At 45.1% G+C, this 26,127-nt stretch overlaps 1 protein-coding gene across 1 annotated transcript in view; it reads left to right on the forward strand.

Moving 5' to 3' along the window:
- RNF13 (ring finger protein 13) overlaps window positions 1-26,127 on the forward strand; it is a 318,726-nt gene that overhangs the window by 115,402 nt on the left and 177,197 nt on the right. The window contains exon 4 of the mRNA XM_029615493.1: window positions 4,337-4,462. Within this exon, the coding sequence (XP_029471353.1) occupies window positions 4,337-4,462 (126 nt within the window). The remainder of the gene's footprint in view (window positions 1-4,336; window positions 4,463-26,127) is intronic.

Raw genomic sequence — 26,127 nt, forward strand, 5'->3', positions numbered from 1 at the left:
GGCCCTCAAGAAACATTAATCACAAGTCCAGCTATTAAAACCAACTTTGCTTAATACACTCAATCTTAATTAACATTGGATTGTTTATATCCCAAGGTTATTTTTGTATAATAAAGTTGATTACTTTTTAATTTAGTTCTGTTATTTGGTACAAGATCTGGGTGACATGTTTCATCAAGTGTCCCAACACACTTCTGGTTCTCATGCATGGTGAGAGGCTGAAAGGAGAGGGATGCCAATGCTTTGGGCTTATGAGAGGGTAAGGGAATGGACATAGGAATCACATGTACATTAAGCCTGAGAACATAGCCCATTATTGAAATTCAAGTGAATTTATTTGTAGAATTACAAAAAAAATGGACAAAAACACATCAACGAAATGTTGGGTTCCAGGTCCTTCCATCGACCTCTGATTACAGCTCCTGAAATAAAACACAAAACAGTATTTAGATTTTCTCTGTGATGGTGCTGTCGGTGGGAATTGGCAACAGAATTGGGGGGGGAACGAATGCCAGCGATAGGAGTTGCTGTTAGCTTGCACGAGGGATGCCCACACTTGCAAGGATGTTAACGACGTGCAAGGATACAGAAATCCACAAGACTGACTCCATTAAAGATATTTAAATAATTAACTGCTACAACTGTCTGATCAATTAATTCACTAAGTTTAATTTTTTTACAGTAGTGGCTATTACAGGATCAAAATATTCAAAAGTGGAAAGGGGGTATTGGTATCATAGCTAACAACTTACATGAGAAATAATCATTGATGATCCTTTGGTGAACCTCTGAGCCTCTCACAGTGTTGTCTGCCTCAGCTGCTGGTTCTACAGATGGATCTGGTGGCAAATGTTCTGCAGCCACCACTTCTATCTCAAAGCGCAAAGCAATGTTATAGAGCATGCAGCAGGCCATAACAATACTTGCAACCTTTTCCGCACTGTACTGCAGGGCACCATCAGCCTGGTCCAAACATCTGAATCGGCTTTTCAGCTTGCCAAATGTACACTCAATAACATTTCATGTGCCGGTATGTGCCTCGATATAACACCTTTTGACTGCTGTGCGCAAGGACAGGAATGGAGTTAGCAACCATGGCTTAGAGCCCTAGCCGCCATCACCTATAAAAAGGGAAATAAATATTGTATTAACACACACACCAGATATGAATCCATATGGTATATACTCAGTGGTCCAGAAATACTTTCATTAAATAAACAGAATACAACAACATACATCTTTTTTCACAGAGGGCCAATGTACTCCCCTTGGGCCCTGCATGCCTCCATCCTACCTGTCTGTCTAACCCCAGCCCAAAGCAAATGTCACCTACCAAGCAGCCAGCCTCACCATGGGAAATGGGTTCCAAGTGATGAATGGGCAAGGATGTAGGAATCCTCGCAGCTTCCTGGAAACCTTGACACCATTCAGTATTCGAAGGTGTGCATCACAGACAACCTGCACGTTCATGGAATGGAATTGCTTGTGGTTGCGGAATGCATTCTCCTGTTCCCACTTTGGGGTCAATGCGATATGAGTGCAGTCTTTTGCACCCAACACATTGGGCATCCCAGCTATTTCGAAGAAACTACGTCTGATCTCCTGAAGTTGGGTTGGGGCCCCAGGATAGTAGATGTACCGCTTCATCTGCTTCATCATTGCCTTCAAGACTTGTCTTAAGTGATGAAAAACTGAAGACTGATCGACCCCGGAAGCGATACCAACAATATTTTGGAAGCTTCCAGTGGCAAAAAACTGCAAATTGCAGAGAAGTGTCACCAACCCAGGCACGGCATGGTTGCAATTGGTGATGGGGTCAAGGTCACCGCGCAAGTCCTCATAAAGGATAAAAATTGCTTTACTGAGCCAGTATCTTCGCATTACATCTGTCTTGCTCAATCCAAGGAGGGTTGTTCTTGGCCGAATGATACGATGTCATCAGGGTCTGGAAATGGCTCTGGGCTATACCTATGAACAAACGAACAAAAACAACATAAGACATGCCATACTTGGTCAGACCAAGGGCCCATCAAGCCCAGCATCCAGTATTCAACAGTGGCCAATCCAAGTGACCATTACTTTAGTTAGGAATAGCAACTGTCCACTAAGCCATGTAAATGTAACTTTTCCCAACTGACCTCTACAAACCTGAACACAGAGAAGCAATGGAAGGACAAAGGAATAGGCCACATGTGAATAGTATTAACAGGAAAACAAACATTTAATGGAAGACCTTGCATTATTTGTATGTCCATGTGTTGGTGCTCCGGGCCTGGACATCCAGGACATGGGCGCCCAAGAACACACTTGTTACAGTTGCCTGAGTCCCACTCCATACCTGAACGTCCAGGACTTGGGCGCCTGAGCACATGCTTGTTACAGTCACCTGGGGCCTGCTCCGGGCCTGAATGTCCAGGGCATGGGCGCCCGAGCAGCCTGGATGTCTAGGACTTGGATATCCGTTCGTCAACAGACAGTTATCCCAAGTTTACTGGAGTTATTTGCTTACCTGCGCCTGTGCTACTACACGGTCCTGTTGTTTTAAGTTCTTCGGATTGTTTGCTTGAATAATTGCTCTCCTTTGCTTTATTCTCACTTGCATCGCAAGAGAAAAGTGATGAGGGCGAGAAAATGAATATAATTCATTGCTGAAATGCTAGAAATTGCATGGAAACCTTTCAGGAAATGTTGCCACCGACAGCACCGTCACAGTAATGCCAGGTTTAGGTACGATGCAAAAATGTACTCGTAAAAAAGCTCATTATGGTCATTGTGATCTTTAGCAAAGTGAGCTTCTCTAGGATTGCACATGAGAGAGCCTGCTTGTGTGTCTTAACAAATCTTGCCTCTTTTGGAGAAATGCCTCCACTTCTGATCTCAGAACCCGAGTCGGAATATCAAAATGTAAGTGGGGTCCTTTAAATACATAGGGCCATACCCATTCAAGACTGTAAATGCCATGCACGAGGCCTTGAATTGTGCTCGGTAGAAACTGGGAGCCCCTTCAGCACTTGGACTGATGTCTTCTGTAAAGCTGGAGTTTAACACAACTTGTGCTGTAGTATTCTGGACCAGCTGAAGGCAGCCCGACATACAGGGCATTGTGAGTTATCTATCTGTGAAATAGCAAAGGCATACATCATAGTCTTTAGGTCTGCAGTACTTACATACGGCTTTAACTGTTTAACTTGAGATAACTGGGGAAAAAGTGTTTCTGTCCTCCGACACAACATGGAATTCCATTTTTCAAATCCAAACGTATGCTCACATTATTTTCTTTAAGTTCAGTCACTTCATCTAGCCTCTGTTGATTTCTTGATATTTGGACAGAGAGATTACCACCCTGCAGAATTTTTACCTGTGCAGGATTTTCATTTGTTGACTGAAACGATCTTGGTTAGATAAGCATCTATAGCCTGTGACGTGGCCGCCAAATCTGCTCTGAGGGTAACGAGGATCTGGATGTCATCGACATCACAGAGTTGATTTCAGAGAATAAGTTTTAAATTAGAAGGGAACTATTTGCACTTGGATAGTTTATTTGAGAGTGCAATGTTATTGGGTCACAGAATGGACATAATATTGGTGGTATTATATTGTGATGACTGAAATATTAAATAAACCCATGGACATTAAAGAGTTAGATAAAAGTTAAAAAAAAACAAAACAAAAATAAGTAAGAGCAGATAGCGGGGGTTCAATTGTCTTTTTTTCTAGGAACTTGGCCTAGCAAAATTTGCCAGACTACAACTGAAGTTATACCTAACAGCTGTATGCCCAATGGAACATCTGGAAAGAAGCTCCTGGATCTTGCCATTCAAAAAGATGTTGATATTATGCAAAGCCTACAGCAAAGTGGTGCGTCGGCTTAAACCTCATTCTCCGCTGGTGGAATGCCATAGACTGTTTACAAAATGCCCGATAAACTGAATGTTTTCTGGCTGAGATCTGGCCTGTTCTTGTCTGGGTTCCTGCACATTCCGTTGGAGCCTTAGCTGCAGTGGGTGCCTGCATTATATCTTAGCTGTCACTTTACCCAGTTGGCCATTGTAGATAAGCAGAACAGTTGCTGTAAAATAAATCCCTACTTTTTCATGCAATTAATTTCTAAAGCTTATCAAATCTAATTGCTGCTATTTGAAATACTGCTTGTTCTGCCCGAGAACTTGTTTGCAAGCTTTATGTACTTTAGAAAAACTAAATGAAAGCTGATCACCAAAAATCAGTTTCCTGTTTGTTCTATGAAATCTGTGTTGAAAGTCACTTATGTAAAATAAAAAGGGATACTGACTGCATTTATGCTTTTATTTATTTATTTATTTTTTTTTTTTGTAAGGGGTTTCTGATTGGTTCAAAGCCAGAGAATGCCTGTGAGCCCATAGCTCCTCCACCGGTGAAAGACAACTCATCCAGTGCTTACATTGTGTTAATCAGAAGACTTGAATGTAACTTTGATGTCAAGGTAGGCATTTTTCATTCAGTTTTCATGTAAAAGGTCGTTATTGACGCTGCTCTGGAATTAACAGTATGTGCCCTTCTGTGGATCCGAGTTAGAACCACAGTGGCACATACTTTTGCTGAGTTTTGGTCAAATTTGAGTGAGGCCTACAGTAAGCTTCTGTCTTTTCAGCTCAATAATTTAGCCCGGGAAGGGGGGGGGGTGGCATCCTTGCAGGGAACACAGACTCCTTTTCAGCTTCCAAAAGTTTCATGGACCCCTACTCGCTTCTCTGTATTTTTTGCATTCCATAACAAAAGAAATAATGAGTTGACTTCGGAATCATTCATAATGTATAAAATTTTATTCTAAACTGAATATGTAGGGAGGGCAATTTCTTAAGCTATTTAAAAATTGCCCTCATAATTGAAGGTGGAGGCCAAGAGTGGCCTCCGGATTCCTGTCCTGCTGCAACGGGAAAAGGCAGGAAGTTGAAAAACTTGGTGCGGGGACCTGGCAGAAAATCAGCACCAGTACCTGCAGACCTGCCGCGGAGCTTCCTTTTGAAAACTGGGGGCCGGCGGCGGGGAGGAAGCCAGTCCTTTTGTACCTGTATATGTTGCACCTGCTTTGAAGCCACTGCAAAGTACGTGCATGAGAGTGTGCCCGGGGATTTCAGAACTGAGTCCTTGCAGGCACTTTCTCTTCCCCAGCCTAGCCCTACTCCTTTTTTTCACTGCAGGTAAAAGTGTGCGTGCTGTTTGTTCACAGTGCAGGTAATTTCACCCTTAGTGGCAGGGAAGAGCACATTTCAAAGGGTACACAGGTGCTTATACCCACAAAAAAAGTTTCAAACTTACTCTCCCTGAAAACTGACCCCTTTTTAGTCTGCATTTCTTTAATACTTTATTATTTTCTTTTAGGATTTTTATAAACACATACAGAAAATGAGTCATAAAATAATTTAGATTTCAGAAAAAGCAAACAATAGCCTGCTTTCTCCTCTTCCTCCTCCTCGAGTTCTGGCAATCATCTCTCTCTTCTTCCCTCCTGTACCCTAGTAGTCCTCTGTCCCTCCCTCCTGATCCTTCTCTCTCTACCTCCGGTCCAGCATGATTCCTGGGGGTCCTCTCCTTCCCTCCTCTGATAGGCTGCCACCCACTCTCACTCCCCTTAACCAGGTCAGTCATGGATTCCCATCTTCCTTCATCAGTTACATTCAACAGTTTCCAGTTACATTCTCCTTGTTGAAATGTATTTTCCAAGCTTTAAGTTATTATGTGAACCGGTATGATGTACCCACTAATGCCGGTATATAAAAGTTTCTAAATAAATCATCCTTTTCTTCCTTCAATCCCAGTCCCATTTCCTCCTTTCTTTCTTTTAAGCCATTCTGCTCACTTTTTTGGTTCAGCTCTCCTGTCTTCTCTTCGTCAGGCCAGTAGAAGAGTCCGTGGCAGTGGTGGGAAATGTTTCTCACTGCTGTGATCACCCTGCTGAAGGTTCTGACGGTCACAGTCTACCTCGATCTTCTCCACATCCTCACCCTGCTGAAGGTTCTGACGGTCACAGTCGACCTCGATCTTCCCCACATCCTCACCCTGCTGAAGGTTCTGACGGTCACAGTCGACCTCGATCTTCCCCACATCCTCACCCTGCTGAAGGTTCTGACGGTCACAGTCGACCTCGATCTTCCCCACATCCTCACCCTGCTGAAGGTTCTGACGGTCACAGTCGACCTCGATCTTCCCCACATCCTTACCCTGCTGAAGGTCCTGTCGGTCACAGTTGACCTCGATCTTCCCCACATCCTCACCCTGCTGAAGGTTCTGACGGTCACAGTCGACCTCGATCTTTCCCACATCCTCACTCTGCTGAAGGTTCTGACGGTCACAGTCGACCTCGATCTTCCCCACATCCTCACCCTGCTGAAGGTTCTGACGGTCACAGTCGACCTCGATCTTCCCCACATCCTCACCCTGCTGAAGGTTCTGACGGTCACAGTCGACCTCAATTTTTTCCACATCCTCATGAACTGCAGCAGTAGGGCTTATGATTCTCAAGGGCTGCAGTTGGCCCTTCTATTCCCCACCTCCACTGAAAATGCAGCAGTGCAGTTTGAGGCATCGAATGAGTGCGAACACCCACTCTGTCACTCTTCCTCCTGGTCTACAGCAATGTGGAATGATGTTTTCGGGGCCATAATGGCCCAGTTCTCACTCTCCAGGCCTGTGGCAGAAGCTCAACTTATCACAGGTAGCAGCAGCTTGCTAGTTTTCTTGCATCCCTTCTGAAGGACCTCCTGACATGGTCTCACAGACCACTGGGGGTCCGGGGACCCCAGGTTGTGAACCAGTGATTTAGCCAATTATTTCATTTTCCTATTTTTCAGGCTTAGTAGAAAAATACTCTTTAAAATATTGTGTAAGAATATATTTTAAATATGGTCAGCAGCAAATGGCTTAGATTTTTCCAGTTTGTGGACACATCCTGTCCTTGCAGATTGTGTAATGTGGCTTTCTTTTTTTTTTTTTACTTTATATTTATGCAATTTTACAATTATTTCAAGAACAAATCTTGTACAGAAAAAAGAGAATACCTTGTAATCAATACAGATACTGTTTGTTTTTTTTACACAATATCATCTGACAATAGTCAAAGAAAAAAAAACCTTTTATAGTTTCTCTCTTGAGATCCACAAAGGGAGAGGCGGGTCTTTACCAAACCTAAAGGAAAAAAAGTACTTAACAATTTCAAGAAATATCCAGATAATTATAGCGACACTAATTATTTATGAGGGACTAGGGGCCTCTTCACGAGGTACTTCATCTGTTACTACTGGAATCTTACCCACTAAGAATTGAGTTAACTGGGGTGGATCAAAAAAACATAAGTATTTTGTAAATATTTTACCACACATTGCATGGAAATTTATGGCTTGCCCCAATTAGTAAACCTGAGGTCTCAAAAGTAGGAATGTTTTCCTCCTCCTCTGTGTCTCACGAGACAGGTCAGGGAAGGCTCTAACCAAAAGACCAAGAAATCTTTCATTCCTATGCTTTATACTCAATCTTAACAGCCTATCCCTGTCTGTCTCTGAGGCAAAAGTCACTATCAATGTTGCCGGAATAGCCATTTCTGTATCAGATGTTTCCAAAAGTGCTGTTATATTGAGAGGTTGATTAATCACAGGTGCCATAATCTCTGATTCACCACCTTGGTTTGCTGCCTCTGCTCTAGGCTCGATAAATAAAATGATTTCAATATCAATGGACTTTGATCTTCTGAGATTTTCAATATTTCAGACATATATTTGTTAAAAACTTCCCTTGAAGATCTCATTGGTAATTGAGGAAAGTTTATATATCTTAAATTTCGACTCTTTGCATAGTTCTCTAATTTTTCTATCTATTGAACAATAGTCTTACTATCTCTCATGAGCATTGATTGCGTTTGCTGAATCATTTTTATCTCAGTCCGGATAGTAGCAGTTTGTTGTTCTAATTCCACATTTGACTTCTCAAACACTTCCAATTTCTTTTCATGCCTTCTCAATTGTTCTGTTACTGGTGTTAACTGTTGTAATATATTAGTTCCCATCTCATTTATGGCTTCCCACAAAGTCTCAAAAGAAAAGACAACAGGTCTTACCATAGATGGTATTTCTATCGTGGAGAAAGAAACAGCAGTGACTGAAGCTTTTCCTCCTGAGGCTCCTCTTTCATCATCACCGCTTGCCCCAGATCTTCTACAGGGCTAGATGCTGCCGTCGGCTCCACTCCAGACCTCGCTGAGAAAATCTCCTGTACACTTCGGTCTGGAGTATCTTCTCCTGGATATGGTGCTTCTCTCCCGGCAGCTGGATTGAGCGGTGGGGTCCTCTCTGCGGGACTCAAGGGTGATATGGAGCCAGGCAGAGAGGGGAGCTCTAATTCCCCTCCCCCACTCTGCAACAGATGGTCTCCTGCTATCCCAACGCTGCGTGTGACATGGGCGTCCATCGGGCCGGTCGGAGCACTCATCGTAGGCTCAGCGGGGTAAAGAGTCCTCGGCTTGCACTTCCTTCCCATAACCAAGGTAAAAATTTTGCAAGAAAACAAATTATTTTGCAATCACACGAGGATGCTCTGATCATAGCTACTCATCCAGTGGCCATCTTGGATCCGCCCTGTAATGTGGCTTTGTATTGGTTACCAATAAGATAGAGAATACGCATATAGGAATAGGGCACTTGACCAGAAGCAAAATAAGCATCGTATTCCCCAGCCCTAGAAAGAAAACACTGTGGGCTCAATATTCAAAAGCCATTTAGAGGGACAAGTTATCCCTCTAAATGGTAAGGCTTGCCATATTCCGTGGTTATGAATAGACAGATGGCGTAATGTGGAGACAGTGCCCCCTCTTACAGTGATATAAATAGTTAACTTGTGTATTCTCCATCTAAAGGCCTATTTACTAAGCATTTTTCTCATTAACACAAAATGGGAGAAAACCTTTGGTAAATAGGTACCTAAATGACTTTGAATATCGTGTCTAGGCACTGGTTTATGCTAAATGGTTAGTCTGACATTGGCTTATCTTGATCCTATGCCTTGATTTTTATTATTTAATGAGTGTATGAATGATATTTTGAGTTTGTATGGTAGTTAGGTAATTTTATTTTGCAATGAATTTATATACGTTTCTGTTGTTCCCCACTATAAACTGTGGAGTGGTAGGATATGAATCCTTAAATTAAAACAAAATTAAAATTTGAATTCAGCATCTAAAGGTAATTTATTCCACAGAGAAAGTGCAGGTATGGGGAACATCCTTGTACGTAATCTTGATCTTATAACAATTCTGCTTGAGAGGACGCTTAGTAAAGCCACCTGAGTGGAGCGTAGGCCTCAAGTGGGGAAGTACCAACACTATTTTTCTTTTAGATACTGAGGCCCATTTTCACATGGACATATTGAAGTTAAGATCTTAAAATGGGCTTTTTGATCTCTTGGTAGCCTGGATAAATCACGCAGTAAAAAGGGGATGGAATTGTCCTGCCCCTTTCTCTAAGCATCCAGACTTCCATATTTCAGGCTACCTGCAATTTGCGTGCAAACGTACCCAGGATATATCCTGTAGACCTGTATAATTGGGCAAGCTGCGTGAGCCAATGGGTCTTTTTTTGCTGCTATTTCCCATGTAACTGCTGACTATAAGAAGTCATTTTCAGATTCTTGTGTTGGGGTACTTTGTGACCCATTACATAAAGGAGCTAAGAATGGATAATTATTATTGTGCCCTGTGATGTACTACTATAAGTTCAAAACAACAAAGCTATGCCAGAAACTTTTGACCATGTACAATTTCCTAGCGTGTAGCAGATGGACTCAGGACCAATGGGTATAGTGTACTCCTGATAGCAGTTGGAGATGGATCAGATTTCAATCTGACGTCAGCTCCTAGTTCATATACCCCTGCAGGAAGTGCAGCTCTTCAATATTTTCCGTCTCCATAGCAGTTAGGGACTATCTGCACGCTCTCACAACGTTAGAACCAAATCAACGAAGAAAACCCAAATTTGAAGAAAATCCTACCTCTGAAGAAGAGCCCCGCTCTTCTGTGGTGATGCCCACGGGTCCCTCCCCCAGTTGAGATTTCCTGAGGTGATTTCCGTGGTCCCTTGGAGGTGAGTCTTGGTCCGGCGGCCAAATCGCGGCGAGGACCTAGCCCCCGATCCCGGGCGCGGCTGAGAGGCAGCGGGTGCACCCTCGAGCTCGGTGGTGAAGATATTTGCCCTCTCCCCCCGCAGCTGGAGACCGCCCGGAACGAAACCGGGAAGCGCCGAAGACAAGGTAAGGTAGAAATCTTCAGCGTTGACTCCGGTCTCCGAGGTTCGAGGAGTCGCACAGGTCGCCGGCCGGGACCAGTGCCGCTGGGTTGATCCGCCCTAGCAGGGCCAGGCCCCGGTTAGTTCCAAGGATCTACCCACGTGGAGACCCTCCGAGGTGGTTGCCATATGCCCGCGTGGTCGCAGTCGCCATCTTGGCTCTATTCGCTGCTCCGTTCGTCGACCGAGCGCTCAAGTCTAGCTAGGCGCACAAATTACATGTGCGCATAAAGTTACACGCACATAATCTTTGTGTGCACAAAGTTACACGCACAAGGGCCGTGCGCATAAGATATAAGCGTGTCGCACGCCTACCGGGTTAAGCGCATGACAACGACTTGGGCGCACAACTACGCGCATAACCCGCACGCACATCTTAGACGTGCCGGAGCGCATAAGAGTTTACGTGCCGATAGCCATGGCACCACCGGAAACGGAGATAAAGGCTCAAGGCCTCTGTCCAGCATGCCATATCAGAGCCGCACAAAGCGAGGAGGCCAACGCCCTGTGCGCTCACTGCGAGGAGGGCCTGGGAGATCCAGCCCAGGGCCAGTCCCACTCAGGGCCGAGTAATAGCTCCTCAGTGGGTACCCCGGATCTAGTAAATCCCAGCGGGACACCCCCACAGACGGGGACCCCCAGGAACTCAACGCCCCTTAGCTTGGATCCAGCGTCTATCTCATGAGTGGAGTTCTTCAAAGGGCTACACACCTTTGTTCACATGCAAACGGAACCTCCGGCTGATCAGCCACATCTTCCACCAGAAGACCTGTATGCAGCAGGCCTAGACAAACGTTTCCACTGCCCAGAAGCCCCACCTATGGGACACGGACAACTCTGAAGAGGAAGCAGAGCCCCTAGAAGAGGGGGAACTCCCCCGGGGACAGAGCCTCACTGAACCATGAAATGCTTCTTCACCAAGGACGAGCTCCCTGACCTGGTCACCCACAGCCTGAAGGAGCTCGCTATCCCGGGCGCAGGTGCTTTGGGGGAGCCTAAGCCGAATCCCCTGCTAGAGGGCCTCCGACAGACCTCCCGCCATTTCCCTCTGTTACAAGCCGTCCAGCAGCTAATTGACCTGGAATGGAATGCTCCATAGTCCACATTCAAAGGGGGACGAGCCATAGCGGCCTTGTACCCCCTGGACCTGACGGCCAAAGACCTTCTGACGTGCCCAAGAGTGGATGCCATGGTCTGCGCCGTCTCGAAGCGCACTACTGTCCCAGTGGAGGGAGGAGCAGTGCTCAAAGATGCTCATGACCGGCGTCTGGAATCCATCCTTAAACAGTCTTTTGACGTAGCCGCTATGTCCCTACAAATAGTGGCCTGCTGCACCGTAGTGACACGTGCCTGCTTCTCTCAGACCAGGAGCAACGCCTCGGGAGAGGCCATGGAACCAGCAGTATCATTCCTTGTGGATGCTGCTTCAGATCTGGTGTGCACAGCGGCCAGAGGAGTATCATCTGTGGTGGTGGCCAGGAGACAACTCTGGCTCCGAAGCTGGTCGGCTGACGCATCTTCCAAAACTTGCCTCATAGGATGCCCTTCAAAGGATCTCTCCTGTTCGGCAGCGAGCTAGAGAAACTGGCCAACAAATGGGAGGAGTCCCCATTGCTGTGCCTACCGGAGGACAGGACTAAGAGAAACCAGCGAACCTTTCCTTCCCGGTCCTCCGGGGGCAAAAGTTCACAGCACTTCAATCCATACAGAAGCAACTATCAAGCACCCCGCCCGGTGGGCAGGATCCAGTCCTTTCGGAACAAGCACAACAAGAGGGGAACCAGCTCGGGTACAGGCCCCAGCCGTACCCCACAATGAGATTCAGCCGAACCGTCCAAGGGAAGAAGCCATAGGGGGCAGACTAGCCCTATTCTACCACAGATGGTTCGAGATAACTTCGGACAAGTGAGTCCTAGCCATCATTCAGGAGGGTTACTACCTGGATTTCCTGCGAACCCCCCCGGACAAGTTCGTGGAGTCCCCCTGCCACGACCTCTCCAAGAGGGCGGCAGTGGAAGCTACTCTGATCAGACTACTGGCCCTCGAGGCCATAACCCCAGTGCCCCCACAAGAAATAAATACTGGGCATTATTCCATTTATTTTATCGTCCCCAAGAAAGAGGGGACGTTCGGGCCCATCCTGGTCCTCAAGTCGGTCAACCGCCACCTGAGGATTCCCCGCTTCCACATGGAAACCCTATGCTCCGTAATAAAGGCGATACAACCGGGAGAGTTTCTCACATCCCTGGATCTTTCGGAGGCCTACCTACACATCCCAATTCATCAGGAACACCAGCGCTATCTATGCTTCAAAATCCTGGACCGTCACTACCAATTCCGGGCACTACCCTTCGGGTTAGCCACAGCTCTCCGGACGTTCACCAAGATCATAGTGGTGGTGGCGGCAGTGCTGAGGAAGGAAGGAATCTTCGTACATCCTTACCTAGACGACTGGCTGATCAGGGCAAAATCCCCAGAGGAGAGCCGCCAAGCAACCAACAGAGTCAAAACTCTACTGGAGAGCCTAGGTTGGGTGATAAACACAAACAAAAGTTGTCTACAGCCCTCACAGTCTCTAGAATACCTAGGAGTCCGATTCGACACCAAAGAAGACAAGGTCAGCCTGACTCCCACAAGATCATCAAAACTGTGGAACCGGTTACAAATCCTGCTGAGTGAACCTCATCCCACAGCATGGGATTACTTGCAAGTCCTCGGTCTGATGGCATCCACACTGGAAGTAGTGCACTGAGCGCGAGCTCACGTGAGACCCCTGCAGCGCTTATTCTATCACAATGGAATCCACTGTCTCAGAACTACGCCATATGTCTATCACTCCCGGGCAGAGTCCAGACCCAGCTACGGTGGTGGCTGCAGGTCAGCCACCTGAGCCGGGGAACAAGGCTATCTTCCCCAACCTGGACCCTGCTCACCACAGATGCCAGCCTACGAGGTTGGGGAGCACACTGCGAGGAGTTAACCGCCCAAGGGCAGCGGAACGCAGAAGAGTCGGGATGGAACATCAACCGCCTGGAAGTGCGGGCAGTCAGACTAGCCTGTCTACGATTCGCTCACAGACTTCGAGACAAAGCGGTCAGAGTAATGTCGGACAACGCCACAACAGTGGCCTACATTAACCGGCAGGGGGGAACCAGAAGCCAGCAGGTCTTTCTGGAAATAGACCCCCTAATGGCGTGGGCGGAAGTAAACCTCCAGGAGATCTCGGCCGTCCACATTGCCGGGAAAGGCAACATCGCAGCGGACTACCTCAGCAGGGAAAGTCTAGACCCAGGAGAATGGAAGCTGTCATCCGCAGCGTTCCAACTGATAGTGAACTGGTGGGGGACACCGGACATGGACCTCCTGGCAAACCGGTCCAACGTCCAAGTACCCAGGTACTTCAGCCGCAGGCGGGAACCTCAGTCCCAGGGGATCGATGCCCTGGTACAGACCTGGCCACAGGGGACCCTATTATACGCCTTCCCGCCAAGGCCCCTATTGGGCGCAATCATTCACAAATTACAGCTACACAGGGGACTAGTACTTCTAGTGGCCCCGGACTGGCCAAGAAGACCGTGGTACGCAGACATGAGAAGACTACTGGTAGGGAACCCCCTGCCACTGCCTCCACACAGAGACCTGCTTCAACAAGGACCGATCCTCCACTAGGATCCAGCTCAATTCTCTCTTACGGCCTCGCCATTGAGAGGGCTCGCCTGAGAAAGAGCGGATACTCGGTGGCTGGATTCGACACCCTACTCCGAGCACACAAGTTCTCCATATCCTTAACGTACATAAGGATTTGGAGAGTATTTGAAGCCTGGTGCGAAGACTACGACATCAGGTCACGCTCAATTAAAGTTCCCGTGATCCTGGAATTCTTACAGAATGGGCTACAGAAGGGGCTGTCTCTCAATTCTATCAAGGTACAGGTGGCTGCATTGTCATGCTATGGCTCCAAGAGCGAGGGCGACAGCATAGCCTCTCACCTGGACGTGTCACATTTCCTGAAAGGAGTCAAACACATTCGCCCACCACTAAAGTGGCCAGTACCTCTTTGGAATCTCAACCTGGTCCTGGATTTCCTAGCAGGAACCTCCTTCAGGCCCCTCCGAGGTCTGTCCTTCCACCTGTTAATGTTAAAGACAGCATTTCTGCTGGTGGTTTGTTCAGCCCGCCGCATTTCAGAACTACAAGCACTGTCCTGCCGTGAACTGTTCCTCAGGCTCACCTCGGGATCCATCCAGCTACGCACGGTCCCTTCGTTCCTTCCCAAAATGGTGCCACACTTCCACCTTAACCAAACCATCTTGCTACCATTGCCGGATGTCTTGAAGAATTCGGAAGAATCTCAGAATCTACGCCACCTTGACATCGGCAGACTCCTATCCAGATATCTGGAAATATCAGAACCCATACGGAAAACGGACCACTTTTTCATCCTTCACAGCGGGAAGAGACAAGGGGAAGCGGCCTCGCGGGCAACCATAGCCCGCTGGATCAAAGAAGTCATCAAGGCGGCCTATGTAGAAGCAGGCAAGCCACTGCCTGTACAGGTCAAGGCCCATTCTACCAGAGCCCAGGCAGTATCCTGGGCAGAAACCAGAATGCTGTCACCCGCCGAAATTTGCAGGGCGGCGACATGGTCCTCCATCCACACCTTTTCCAGATTCTACCGCCTGGATGTTCAGGCTCGGGAGGATATGGCATTTGCAAGGGCAGTACTAAGTGGGTCACGGGCAGCCTCCCACCCGGTTCGGGAGTAGCTTTTATACATCCCATTGGTCCTGAGTCCATCTGCTACACGCTAGGAAATGGAGAAATTACTTATCTGATAATTTCGTTTTCCTTAGTGTAGACAGATGGACTCAGCATCCCACCCTTGGCTGCCAATACGCATGGAATTCGAATGATTCAAGGGTAAGCCATGTTTTCATTCACTTAGGACACCCACCCTACCGGGTGTCGATGCTTTCCGGTTGAGTACACTGGCGGTCTCCAGCTATAGACAATCAACCAGATCAAGTTAATCAAGTTATAAAGTTTAACCAAGTTATAAAGTTAATCAAGTTAATCAAATTAGTCAGTCACACATATATCCACAATGCTTTTCGAGGAGAATACTGAAGAGCTGCACTTCCTGCAGGGGTATATGTACTAGGGGTTGACGTCAGATTGAAATCTGATCCGTCTCCAACTGCTATCAGTACACTATACCCATTGGTCCTGAGTCCATCTTTCTACACTAAGGAAAACGAAATTATCAGGTAAATAATTTCTCCATTTTTGGCTTCATCACCTTTTAGGTTTGTAACCATTACTGAATTAATTTATATATATTTTATCAGTTTCATGCAAGGGGGGGGGGAAAGGAGAGTTCTGTGACTCGTAAGCAGTGCTACTTTTGTGTAACCCTCACCTTTGGGGCACATAAAATGATGGGAAATAATGGTTTGTTTCCCAAATTTATTTTGTGGGTTCACAGTGGTCATATAGATGGTGAAATGGACCTGAACAGTGCGTGCACGGAGGAGAATCTTACTTTTTGATGGTGAGGGGAAATAGCCCCTTCTTCTCCTGTATTGAACTCCCACCCTCCCTCTCTGTAGGTACAGGCATGCATAGCAGCAGGAAATCGCAAGAGCCACTCAGTTCTTTCATGGGGCACTACTTAGTTTGGACTAATCACGCTCCTCCAACTGCAGATCAGCTCCCCAAGTTTAGGAATTTCCTCTTCGCCATCCTTCTTTTGTATTGATCCTCTTTCACTGTTCCTTAGGAGAAGAACATTTCCCACTCTCCTTTCTCTGGCCTCTGCCCTTCTCCCTTGATGGTGGAAGCTCCTGCAGGGCCCTCTCCACATGGGAAGAATGCCTGGGCCTCCACTAGCCCATGGGCTGTCTACTCCGGGTCACTACATCCTGGAGGTCCCTCTCATTTAGACTCCAACCTAGAAAAGGGCAAACTCCTGCCATATCCTACTAGTTTTATATCTTCCCAGGAAAGCCTCTCATCCAATCAGAGAATCTCATAGATTTAAGGGAAAACCCCCTTCCAAAAATCTTTCCACTATAGAGATCAACACACAACACCATGACTGTGTTCCCAAATGCCACCCAGTGATCGCTCTTTAAAATTACAACTTCAAAACATTCAAACAGTTCCACAACATGTCAATCATGATGAATTTCAGGGTCTCCCCTTTCAAAATACCATGCGCCACATAAGCTTGGACAAGGCACATCTTGGGGTTCTTTGACAAAGTCCCTCATGAGAGGCTTCTAAGAAAACTAAAAAGTCATGGAATAGGAGGCGATGTCCTTTTGTGGATTGCAAGTTGGTTAAAAGACAGGAAACAGAGAATAGGATTAAGTGGTCAGTTTTCACAATGGAAAAAGGTAATCAGTGGAGTGCCTCAGGGATCTGTACTTGGACCGATGCTTTTTAATATATTTATAAATTATCAGGAAAGGGATACGATGAGTGAGGTAATCAAATTTGCGGATGACACAATATTGCACAGAGTAGTTAAATCTCAAGTGGATTGTGATAAATTGCAGGAGGACCTTGTAAGACTGGAAGATTGGGCTTCCAAATGGCAGATAAAATTTAACGTGGACAAGTGCAAAGTGATGCATATACGGAAAAATAACCCTTGCTGTAGTTTCACAATGTTAGATTCTTGCTTAGGGGTTACCACCCAGGAAAGAGATCTAGGCATCATAGTGGATAATACATTTAAATCATCGGCTCAGTGTGTTGAGGTAATCAAAAAAGCAAACAGAAATGTTAGGAATTATTAGGAAGGGAATGGCAAATAAAACGGAGGATGTTATAATGCCTATGTATCATTCCATGGTGAGACTGCATCTTGAATACTGTGTTCATTTCTGGTCACCGCATCTCAAAAAGGATATAGCTGCACTGAAGAAAGTGCAGAGAAGGACGACCAAAATGATAAGGGGCATGGAACAGCTCCCCTACAAGGAAAGGCTAAAGAAGTTAGGACTGTTCAGTTTGGAGACGAGACGACTGAGGGGGATATGTTAGAAATCTATAAATTTATGAAAGGAATTGAACAAGTTAATGTAAATTGGTTATTTACTCTCTCAGATAATAGGACTGGAGGGGGGAACTCCCTGAAGTTGGGAGGTAACTCATTTAAAACAAATTGAAGTTAAGCTCTGGAATTCATTGCCAGAGGATGTGGTTACAGCAGTTAGTGTTTTGATTCTGCCCGCGCCTAGGCCACGAGCAGTCTCTCACCTTGTTTCAGCCAGCTCCTCGATGCCATCTGTTGCCTGTCCTTGCAGTCCGGAGGCCGCCCATGCTTTCCTCTTCACACGGCGGGCTGTACTGCCATGCTCTGCGGTGGGTCAGCCGCCTCTGCTGCTGCTTCCTTCATGCGTCAGCGTCGTCCTTCGCGGCAGGAGCCGAGCTCAGCTCTCTCCTAGGTGGCATGGAGCCGCCCCCAGCTTCTCTCCGCGGCAGGGAGCCGCTAACACCTCAGGGCCTACTCCTCCTCTGCAGTGGGCTGTTGCTGTCCCTGGTCCTGCCTCCTTAGGCGCGGGGCCGCGCCTCCTCTCCAGGTTTAAAGGGCCAGTCCTCCTGGCTCCTCCTCATGATGTCATCCTGGGTGTTCCTCTTCAGTCTTCTAAAAGGGCTCAGCCTTCAGTTCTTCTTCGCAAGGAGTCAGTCATGGAGTCTGACTGCTCCTGGATCCTCCGTTCCAGCTCTTCGGTCCAGGGGTTTATGTTGTCCAGCTCCGCTTCTTCAAGGCACTCTGTTCTTTGTGGGAATTCCCGTGTCTTCCTTTGTGGTTCCTGATCCTTCGTCTCATCTTTGTTCCATGTTTGGTCTCTTGCTGGATGCTAAGTCCTTGTCTTCAGATGTCTTTGTCGTCCGACCTTCCTGATGTTTTCACCTTCAGATCTTCCTGAAGTCCTCATCTTCTGATGTCCTTTACTTCCTGAAATCCATCATCCTGTTGTTCTGCCTCTCTGAGCCTCCTCGATGCTTTTCGTTGGGTGACCTGGGGGTCCGATGTCCAGATGTCTCAGATGTCTTGTTCTTCAGTTCACTTGACACCTCCTTGATGCTCTTGACTGAGTGCCCTGGGGGTTAAAGTCCAGATGTCCTTATGTTCCAGACGTCTGCGTGTCACGTTGTCTTCGTCTTCAGAATCGTCTTCAGAATTGGATATCCTGGTTCCGGATCTTACCTCTTAGTGGGCCATCCTCAGTTCAACTTCGGGATGACCTTTGGATGAGTCTTCCACGCTGGGTCTGAAGCCGTCGCTTCTTCAGGTTGGCCTGCGCCGATCATCCCTGGTCCCCGAAGTTGAAATCCTCTTCGCTGTCAAGTGTTCAGACCGTTTTGGCTCCTATGTCAAGGAGCCTTCAGACTCTTTGGCTCCCTCATCAGGGTAGCCTTCTTCTCAGATATCCTGGTTCCGGATCTTACCTCCTAGTGGGCCATCCTCAGTTCAACTTCGGGATGACCTTTGGATGAGTCTTCCACGCTGGGTCTGAAGCCGTCGCTTCTTCAGGTTGGCCTGCACCGATCATGCTTGGTCCCCGAAGCTCTGTCAAGGATGGATGCTGCTATGAGTCATGGCCGGATACCTTCATACTGAGTTTTAACTCTTCTGTCGTCTTTTCATTCAGCAAGTGTCTTCATCAGTTTCCCTGATGTTCTTCTCTTCAGTCTTGCCTAATCCTTATCAAGTCCTCGTCTTATCCTCGTCTTCAATTATCATCTGATCGTCTTCAGCCTTCAAGTCTCGTCTTGTTCCAGTTCCATTGTCTGCCCTCTGCCTCTGTCCTGGCGCATTTGCCGTTCCCGTATGCAGGTCCGAAAGGGCTATCGAGTGGCTGGAGGGCTACCCCAGAGACCAGCATTGCGTTGTTGGGTTTCTACTGATGCATCAGGTTTGGTGGATGTACGAGTCCCTGGGCTTCTGCTTGTCCGCCTATGCTGGGATATGTCTCACCTGCCTCGGCGCTTCTAAGGAGCTCCTTTCTGCAGTCACGTCATGGTCCAAGGGCACACCACTCTCCCTGAAAGCAGGATCGCTTCCTAGCGCTCCCGCAACAGTTAGTGTAACTGGTTTAAAAAAGGTTTGGATGAGTTCCTAGAGGAAAAATACATAAACTATTACAGAAATTAATAAGCAATAGTAGCTTGTGATTTATTTAATGTTTGGGTATTTGCCAGGTGCTTGTGACTTGGATTGGCCACTGTTGGAAACAGGATACTGGGCTTGATGGTCCCTTGGCCTGACCCAGTATGGCATTTCTTATGTTCCCACATTTGGTTTGTGGATATATTTTCTGCATTAACAGTAGTTCCTTGTCCTTTATGCTTGATTGATGCATAAGGGCCGTATAGCCATGTTTCTATCTAGTTTGCCCATCCACACAATTGCTCAGTTCTACAATCCCTACCACTCCTTCAGAGATCCCCTGTGATTGTCCATGCTTTCTTGAATTCAGATACTGTCCTTGTTTCTACCACCTTCATTAAAAAGTCTGTTATATGCATCCATCACCCTTTAGATAAAGAAATATTTCTTAGATTACACCTCAGTCTACCCCTTTCACCCTCATCCCATGATCCCTTATTCCAGAGTCTCTGTTAAATTGGAAGACAGCCACCTCCTGTACATTGATACCTCGGAGTTATTTAAATGTTTCTATCATATCTCCTCAGTCTTGCGTTTCCTCTAGTGTATACATGTTTAGATCTCTAAGAAATTATGTGGGCTCATTGGATTCCAGGAGTCAGCAAACATTCTGTGAGTATGGCAGGATCTCCTGTCTGGGAGCTTCTTTATCTAAGAATTGTCATACAGTAATGCCTGTCCTCCATTATCTGTGGGTCATTATTCTACCACCTACCTTTTTAAAACCTTCCCTAAACATTCCTTCTGTTGCAAATAGGTACTGCTTGTGTAGTTTTAACAATATCATCTCAGGATTCACTGGAAGCCCACTGAATGTTTGTCCCCCACTGGCATACTCGGAGGCCGATGTAAGAAGATGTGCTAGACCAAGCACATAATTTTTGCACATGATCCAAGATTTTATAAGGATTTTAGTGCACAAAAATGTGCACACAAACAGGAGTAATAATGTGTGCACAAATCAGTGCTCCTCTATGTAAATCCCTTGTTAATGAAGAAATTATCTACAAAGGTTAAGAGACGTGGTCATTGTTTAAAAATACCATCTTAGAAACGCAGTTCAGCTGTATTCCATGCATTAAAAATAAGTGGAAGGAAGACCATATGAGTGCCAGCATGGTTAAAAGCTGAGGTGAAAGGATATTTTAGCCAAAAGAACCTCTCTTAAAAATTGGAGAAAGGATCCATCTGGGGAAAATAGGAAAAAGCATACGTATTGGCAAGTTAGATGTTAAAATCAATAATAAGGAATCCTCTCATACCAATGCCCCATTCGGAGTTCCTCAGGGTTCCTCCTTATCGCCCACCTTATTTAACATCTACATACTCCCTCTCTGCCATGTACTCTCAAATCTAAATCTTAAGTTCTATATATATGCCAATGATGTACAAATTTTAATCCCCATATCCAGGTCACTGGAATCTACACTCAAATTATGGAACTCTCATTTACAAACGATCAACCATCATCTTTCAAACATTAACCTGGTACTCAACACTTCCAAGACTGAACTACTGCTAATAACCCCAGAAGGCAGTCCATTTCATAACCAACTGCATTCTAACATTCAAATATCCCATGCCCGAGATCTTGGAGTTATAATAGATAGTCACTTGAATTTAAAGCAGTTTATAAAACACACAACAAGGGAGAGCTTCTACAAGTACTCAAAAAAACTCAAACCGCTACTATTCCACCATGACTTCAGATCCGTCCTTCAAGCTATTCTTTTCTCCAAGATAGACTACTGCAATTCCATCTTGCAAGGTCTACCGATTTCCACTATAAAACCCCTCCAATTGCTCCAAAATGCAGTGGCGAGAATTTTAACAAATACTAATCGGAGAGCGCATATCTCCCCCATCCTAAAGGACCTCCACTGGCTCCCAGTAAACTTCAGGATCCTTCATAAATCACTGACAATTATCCACAAAAATATTCACCATCAGACTCCTGTAGATCTTTTACACCCTTTCAAACTACACTCGACGACCAGACCCTTAAGAGATGCCTACAAGGGATCCTTACTTGTTCCCCCAATCAAATTTGTACAACACGCTAACATCAGAGACAGGACATTCTCTACTGCAGGACCCTCCATCTGGAACGCTATACCCCCGGACCTCAGACAGGAAACCTGTCTACTAACTTTTAAAAAGAAACTGAAGATATGGCTATTCTGCCGAGCCTTCCCTGCCAATAGCCCAACAGCCTGATTTTGAATTATCATGCCTCCCTCCCATTCTCTATTGTAAATAGTAATTTATTTATTGTATATAGTAATCTATCTTCGTTCTCCCCCTCTTTTTTTCCTTCTCCCAGTTAAGGCAACCTTGTTAGAATGTAACTTTTATGCTCCTTCAAATTGTCTCTTGTTATATGGTTGGTTATAGTTCTGCTTCGTTTGATGTAAACCGAGTTGATTTGATCTGTATCAAGAAAGTCGGTATATAAAAGCCTTAAATAAATAAATAAATAAAACATTGATAAGACAGGTTAAAAGATAATTTGAAAAGAAACTGGCCTTAGAGGCAAAAACTCATAATAAAAACTTTTTAAACTATATCCAAAGCAGGAAACCCGTCAGGGAGGCAGTCGGACTGTTAGATGATTGAGGGGTTTAAAGGGGCACTTAGAGAAGATAAGACCATCGTGGAAAGTCTGCTCACTATCACCCTCTGCCCCCCTTTGTTTTTTTTTCATCATTCCGCTATAATTATAATTATAGCGGAATGATGAATCTAGGGGTTAGATTGGATGCAGATGCAGTTGTCCGCCCTGGACCTGGGAGACCCGTGTCCAGGACGCCTGGACCCAGGAACTCCACAATGGCACAGAACCACAGACTAACAGCCACCAAAAACATGAGTTCACTTTGTTCCATCTCTGACCCAGAAATTAAGGCGATGCGGCCACCTGATCATTATCATCCCCATAGCGTCAATGAAATATCTGTAGCTATTTCCAGTGCTACTGAGGGTGATAATGTGTGATGCATTATCATCTGCAGTGCTGCAGGCCCCTAAGTTACCTAAACACTGTCCACACTCCTTCCGTTTCCCTAATTTACATTTTCAAATCGCGATGCAGTAGTTATTGCGTGCATTAGGGTGCCCTAACGCACGTGATAATGGCCCATTGCAGTTTGATAAATGACCCCCTAAGTTTGTCCTGGTCCTGGTTCTTTTCCATGCTGGCACAGTAGCATAGACTAACATTAGCCCCAGAAACGTAAGCTAATTCCTAGGTCAGAAATGTAATAAAAGAGCAGCGTGCTACAAACCAGGGAAGCCAGGGTTCAAATCCTCCTGTGTTTCCTTGTGACCTGGGGCAAATCACTTCAGCCTCATTGCCTTATTTTATGTGATTTATATTCTGCTTTTTCAGGTACTTTAAAGCGGATTACATTCAGGTACTGTAGATAGATTGGAAGCCCTATGGGGTCAGGGAAATACCTACAGAACCTGAATGTAATCCGCTCTGAAATGCCTGAAAGGCAGAATACAAGTAAATAAAATAAGATTCTCTAGGACCACCCACCTACCCACTAGCCCTCCTCTCACCAACTCACTAACCCCCATCCATCTTTCAATGCACCGTCTTACCTGTCTGTATTCCCCCATCCATCTACTAACCCACCCACCTAACTAACCCCCACCCATCCTCTAACCTACCTACCAACCACCTGACTACCCCTATCCTTTGACTCTCCCATCCCCACATCCTACAGCCTCCCCACCCAATACTTGCTTTTCCTGGCTCGTCCTGTCTTTAATGCTGGCCATTTAAAAATCAATTCTACAAGATATCACCTCCTTTATTGATTTTTTAAAATTATATATGTTTTATATTTTATTGATCACCTACAATTAAGTGTACTTGCTTTTTAAATTATTTTTGAAATGATATACTAATAACTGTCTTGAAAAAATATTTAAGGAAAGAGAAGGAAGGTTTCTACAATTTTCTATATCACTACATCCAGTAGTGTATTCAATATAATCATTAACCGACCTCCTCCCACCTGGTATTTTTTATGTCTATGCTATAGCGTGTATACAACTTTAATATTTTTATTTAAAAAGTTTTTTGTGAGTCTACTATGAAAAAGCTTAGCGGTCAGTAGTCCATATCTATACATCATTTTCACAATTTTAAGACTGTAGCAATTATCTTTCACCTAAACCGCTCTAAAAACGCCAAAGTCATTGATTGTTCAGATGTTTAAATACCAACTGAAACTGCATAGAAAATTTTCCTGAACTTGTCTGAGTGTCTTTCAGCCGCTATAGCAACATCTATTCGGAGGCATTGGCATATTCTAGTATATTCCAAGAACCTCCACTTATTATGACGACAAGAGGCAGCAATATTCAAGATCGACTTGTTCATGCACAAGCACGGCAAAATATCGAGCAAATGGATAAAGGCCATTTTAAGTGCGGCCAATGTACGCATTGCATCAGTTGCATTGAAGGCAGGACATGGATAGATCTGGTAACCAAATATAAAGTGGAATGTAGATCTTTGACATCGTGCAACTCAGATCATATAATATATGCCTTAATCTGTGAGTGCCCAAAGGTATATATTGGGAGGACCACGCGTAGTATGAGGCTTAGATTAAATGAACATAAGTTTCATTTACACACGCAGATACTAACAGCACCTATAGTTACACACTGTGTACAGCACCGACACTCTTTCACTCAAATAAAATGGACGATTATTGATCAGGTTAAACCATCAGTACGTGGCGATAACCGATTCGATTTGCTGAACCGCAGAGAAGCCTATTGGATTTTTACGCTTCAAACTCGGTCACCGAGCGGACTGAATGAGGAACTTGAATGGGGTGCTTTGCTTTAAATAGATGACGCTGCATTGATTCGCTGAACTGCAGGGAAGCCTATTGGATATCTTGTGAACCTGATGAGGAATTCGACTGGAGTGCGTTTCTTTTAAATGAACGAGATGACGTTGAATTGTCATGGATCGGGATTGGTGATATTTGGGAGTAAGAGGATAAGATATAAGTAGTCAGCAATAAGGGCGATATACACAACATGGCGACTGGAAAGATGTGATAAACAAACTTGTGAAGCGCCGAACGACTTTGATGAACTGGAAGCATATGAAAATCCCCTGATGAAGGATCTCAAGATCTGAAACAAGACCTTGTTGGAACAAAGAAAGACACTCAGATAAGTTTGGGAAAAATTTTCTATGCAGTTTCAGCTGGTATTTAAACATCTGAACAATGACTTTTGCGTTTTTAGAGCGGTTTAGGTGAAAGATAATTGCTACAGTCGTAAAATTGTGAAAACAACGTATAGATATGGACGACTGACTGCTAAGCTTTTTCATAGTAAAGACACACAAAAATTTATTTAAATAAAAATATTAAAGTTGTATATACGCTATAGCATAGATATAAAAAGTACCAGGCGGGAGGAGGTCGGTTAATGATTATATTGAATACACTACTGGATGTAGTGATATAGAAAATTGTATGAAACCTTCCTTCTCTTTCTTTAAAAATGTTTTCCATGACGGTTATTAGTATATCATTTCAAAAATAATTTTAAAAGCAAGTACACTTAATTGTAGGTGATCAATAAAATATAAAATATATATAATTTTAAAATAAATCAATAAAGGAGATGATATCTTGTAGAATTGAAGTTTAAGGTATATATATATCCCTCTAGATATTGACAGTGCATCGAATTTATTGGCCATTTAAAAATGGCATAGCTTCAGCTGAGGTCACTTTACATCTGACTAGTGAACCTTTTCAGTTTTATGCACGCTATTCTTAGTGGGTCTGATTTTAATAAGGTGCGCTAGGCTGAGCGCACATTTTTACTTTTGGGTCAGCACATGTTTTTAAACTCCAGGTGCAGTAGCATATCATTAGTTTACTTCATCGGGAATTAACTCGTATTTTTTGGGGCACTTAAATTCAGCGCACATTTTGTACTCACAGTTTAGTACATCTGCCTTTTTTAATTGCATGCTCCTTCTGTGTCAGTTACCATTGCTGCCTGAAACACATTTAGGAAATGCATCTAGATATCCGAGTCTATAGGTGGCTGTTTTAGAGTTTGCAGGTTGGAGTGTTAAGCTTTGAGGGTTTCTCTGCAGATGGTGTAATTAGAATTGAAGTGGCCTAAAGATGTGTGAAAGGGCCTCAAAGGAAATCAGAACACAATAGATAAGTGTGGAAGGAGAAGTGTCTGTAGTCACTGCAGATACCTGGTGAGAGCTGTAAGAGCATCTGTAATGTTGCCATCCATCCTTAATAAGTGTTTTGCTTGTGCCTTGGAGGATTCATATTTAAAGCAGCAATGCTGTCAGCTTGCTACAAAATTGAACCTTGCAGTAAGGATGCTTGCTGAATCCCATCAAAAGTACATTTTGTTGGGTCTGTTTTAGACAGTAGCTCTCATTGCAAAATGGAAAAAATGACAAATAGCAGGCTGGCGATTTGTCTCAGTCCTTCTTGCTCCTTGTCGTAAGCCAAGCTACTGACTGGGTGGTACATCTGAAGCAGCAAGGAGATTCTGCAACTTTAGGGGGGGGGGGGTGAGCTGGAAAATCCTATTCTTTCGTCTTCAAGCTACAGTCACAAC

Source organism: Rhinatrema bivittatum, chromosome 9 (genome assembly GCF_901001135.1).
Source record: "Rhinatrema bivittatum chromosome 9, aRhiBiv1.1, whole genome shotgun sequence".
Classification (NCBI taxonomy): domain Eukaryota; kingdom Metazoa; phylum Chordata; class Amphibia; order Gymnophiona; family Rhinatrematidae; genus Rhinatrema; species Rhinatrema bivittatum.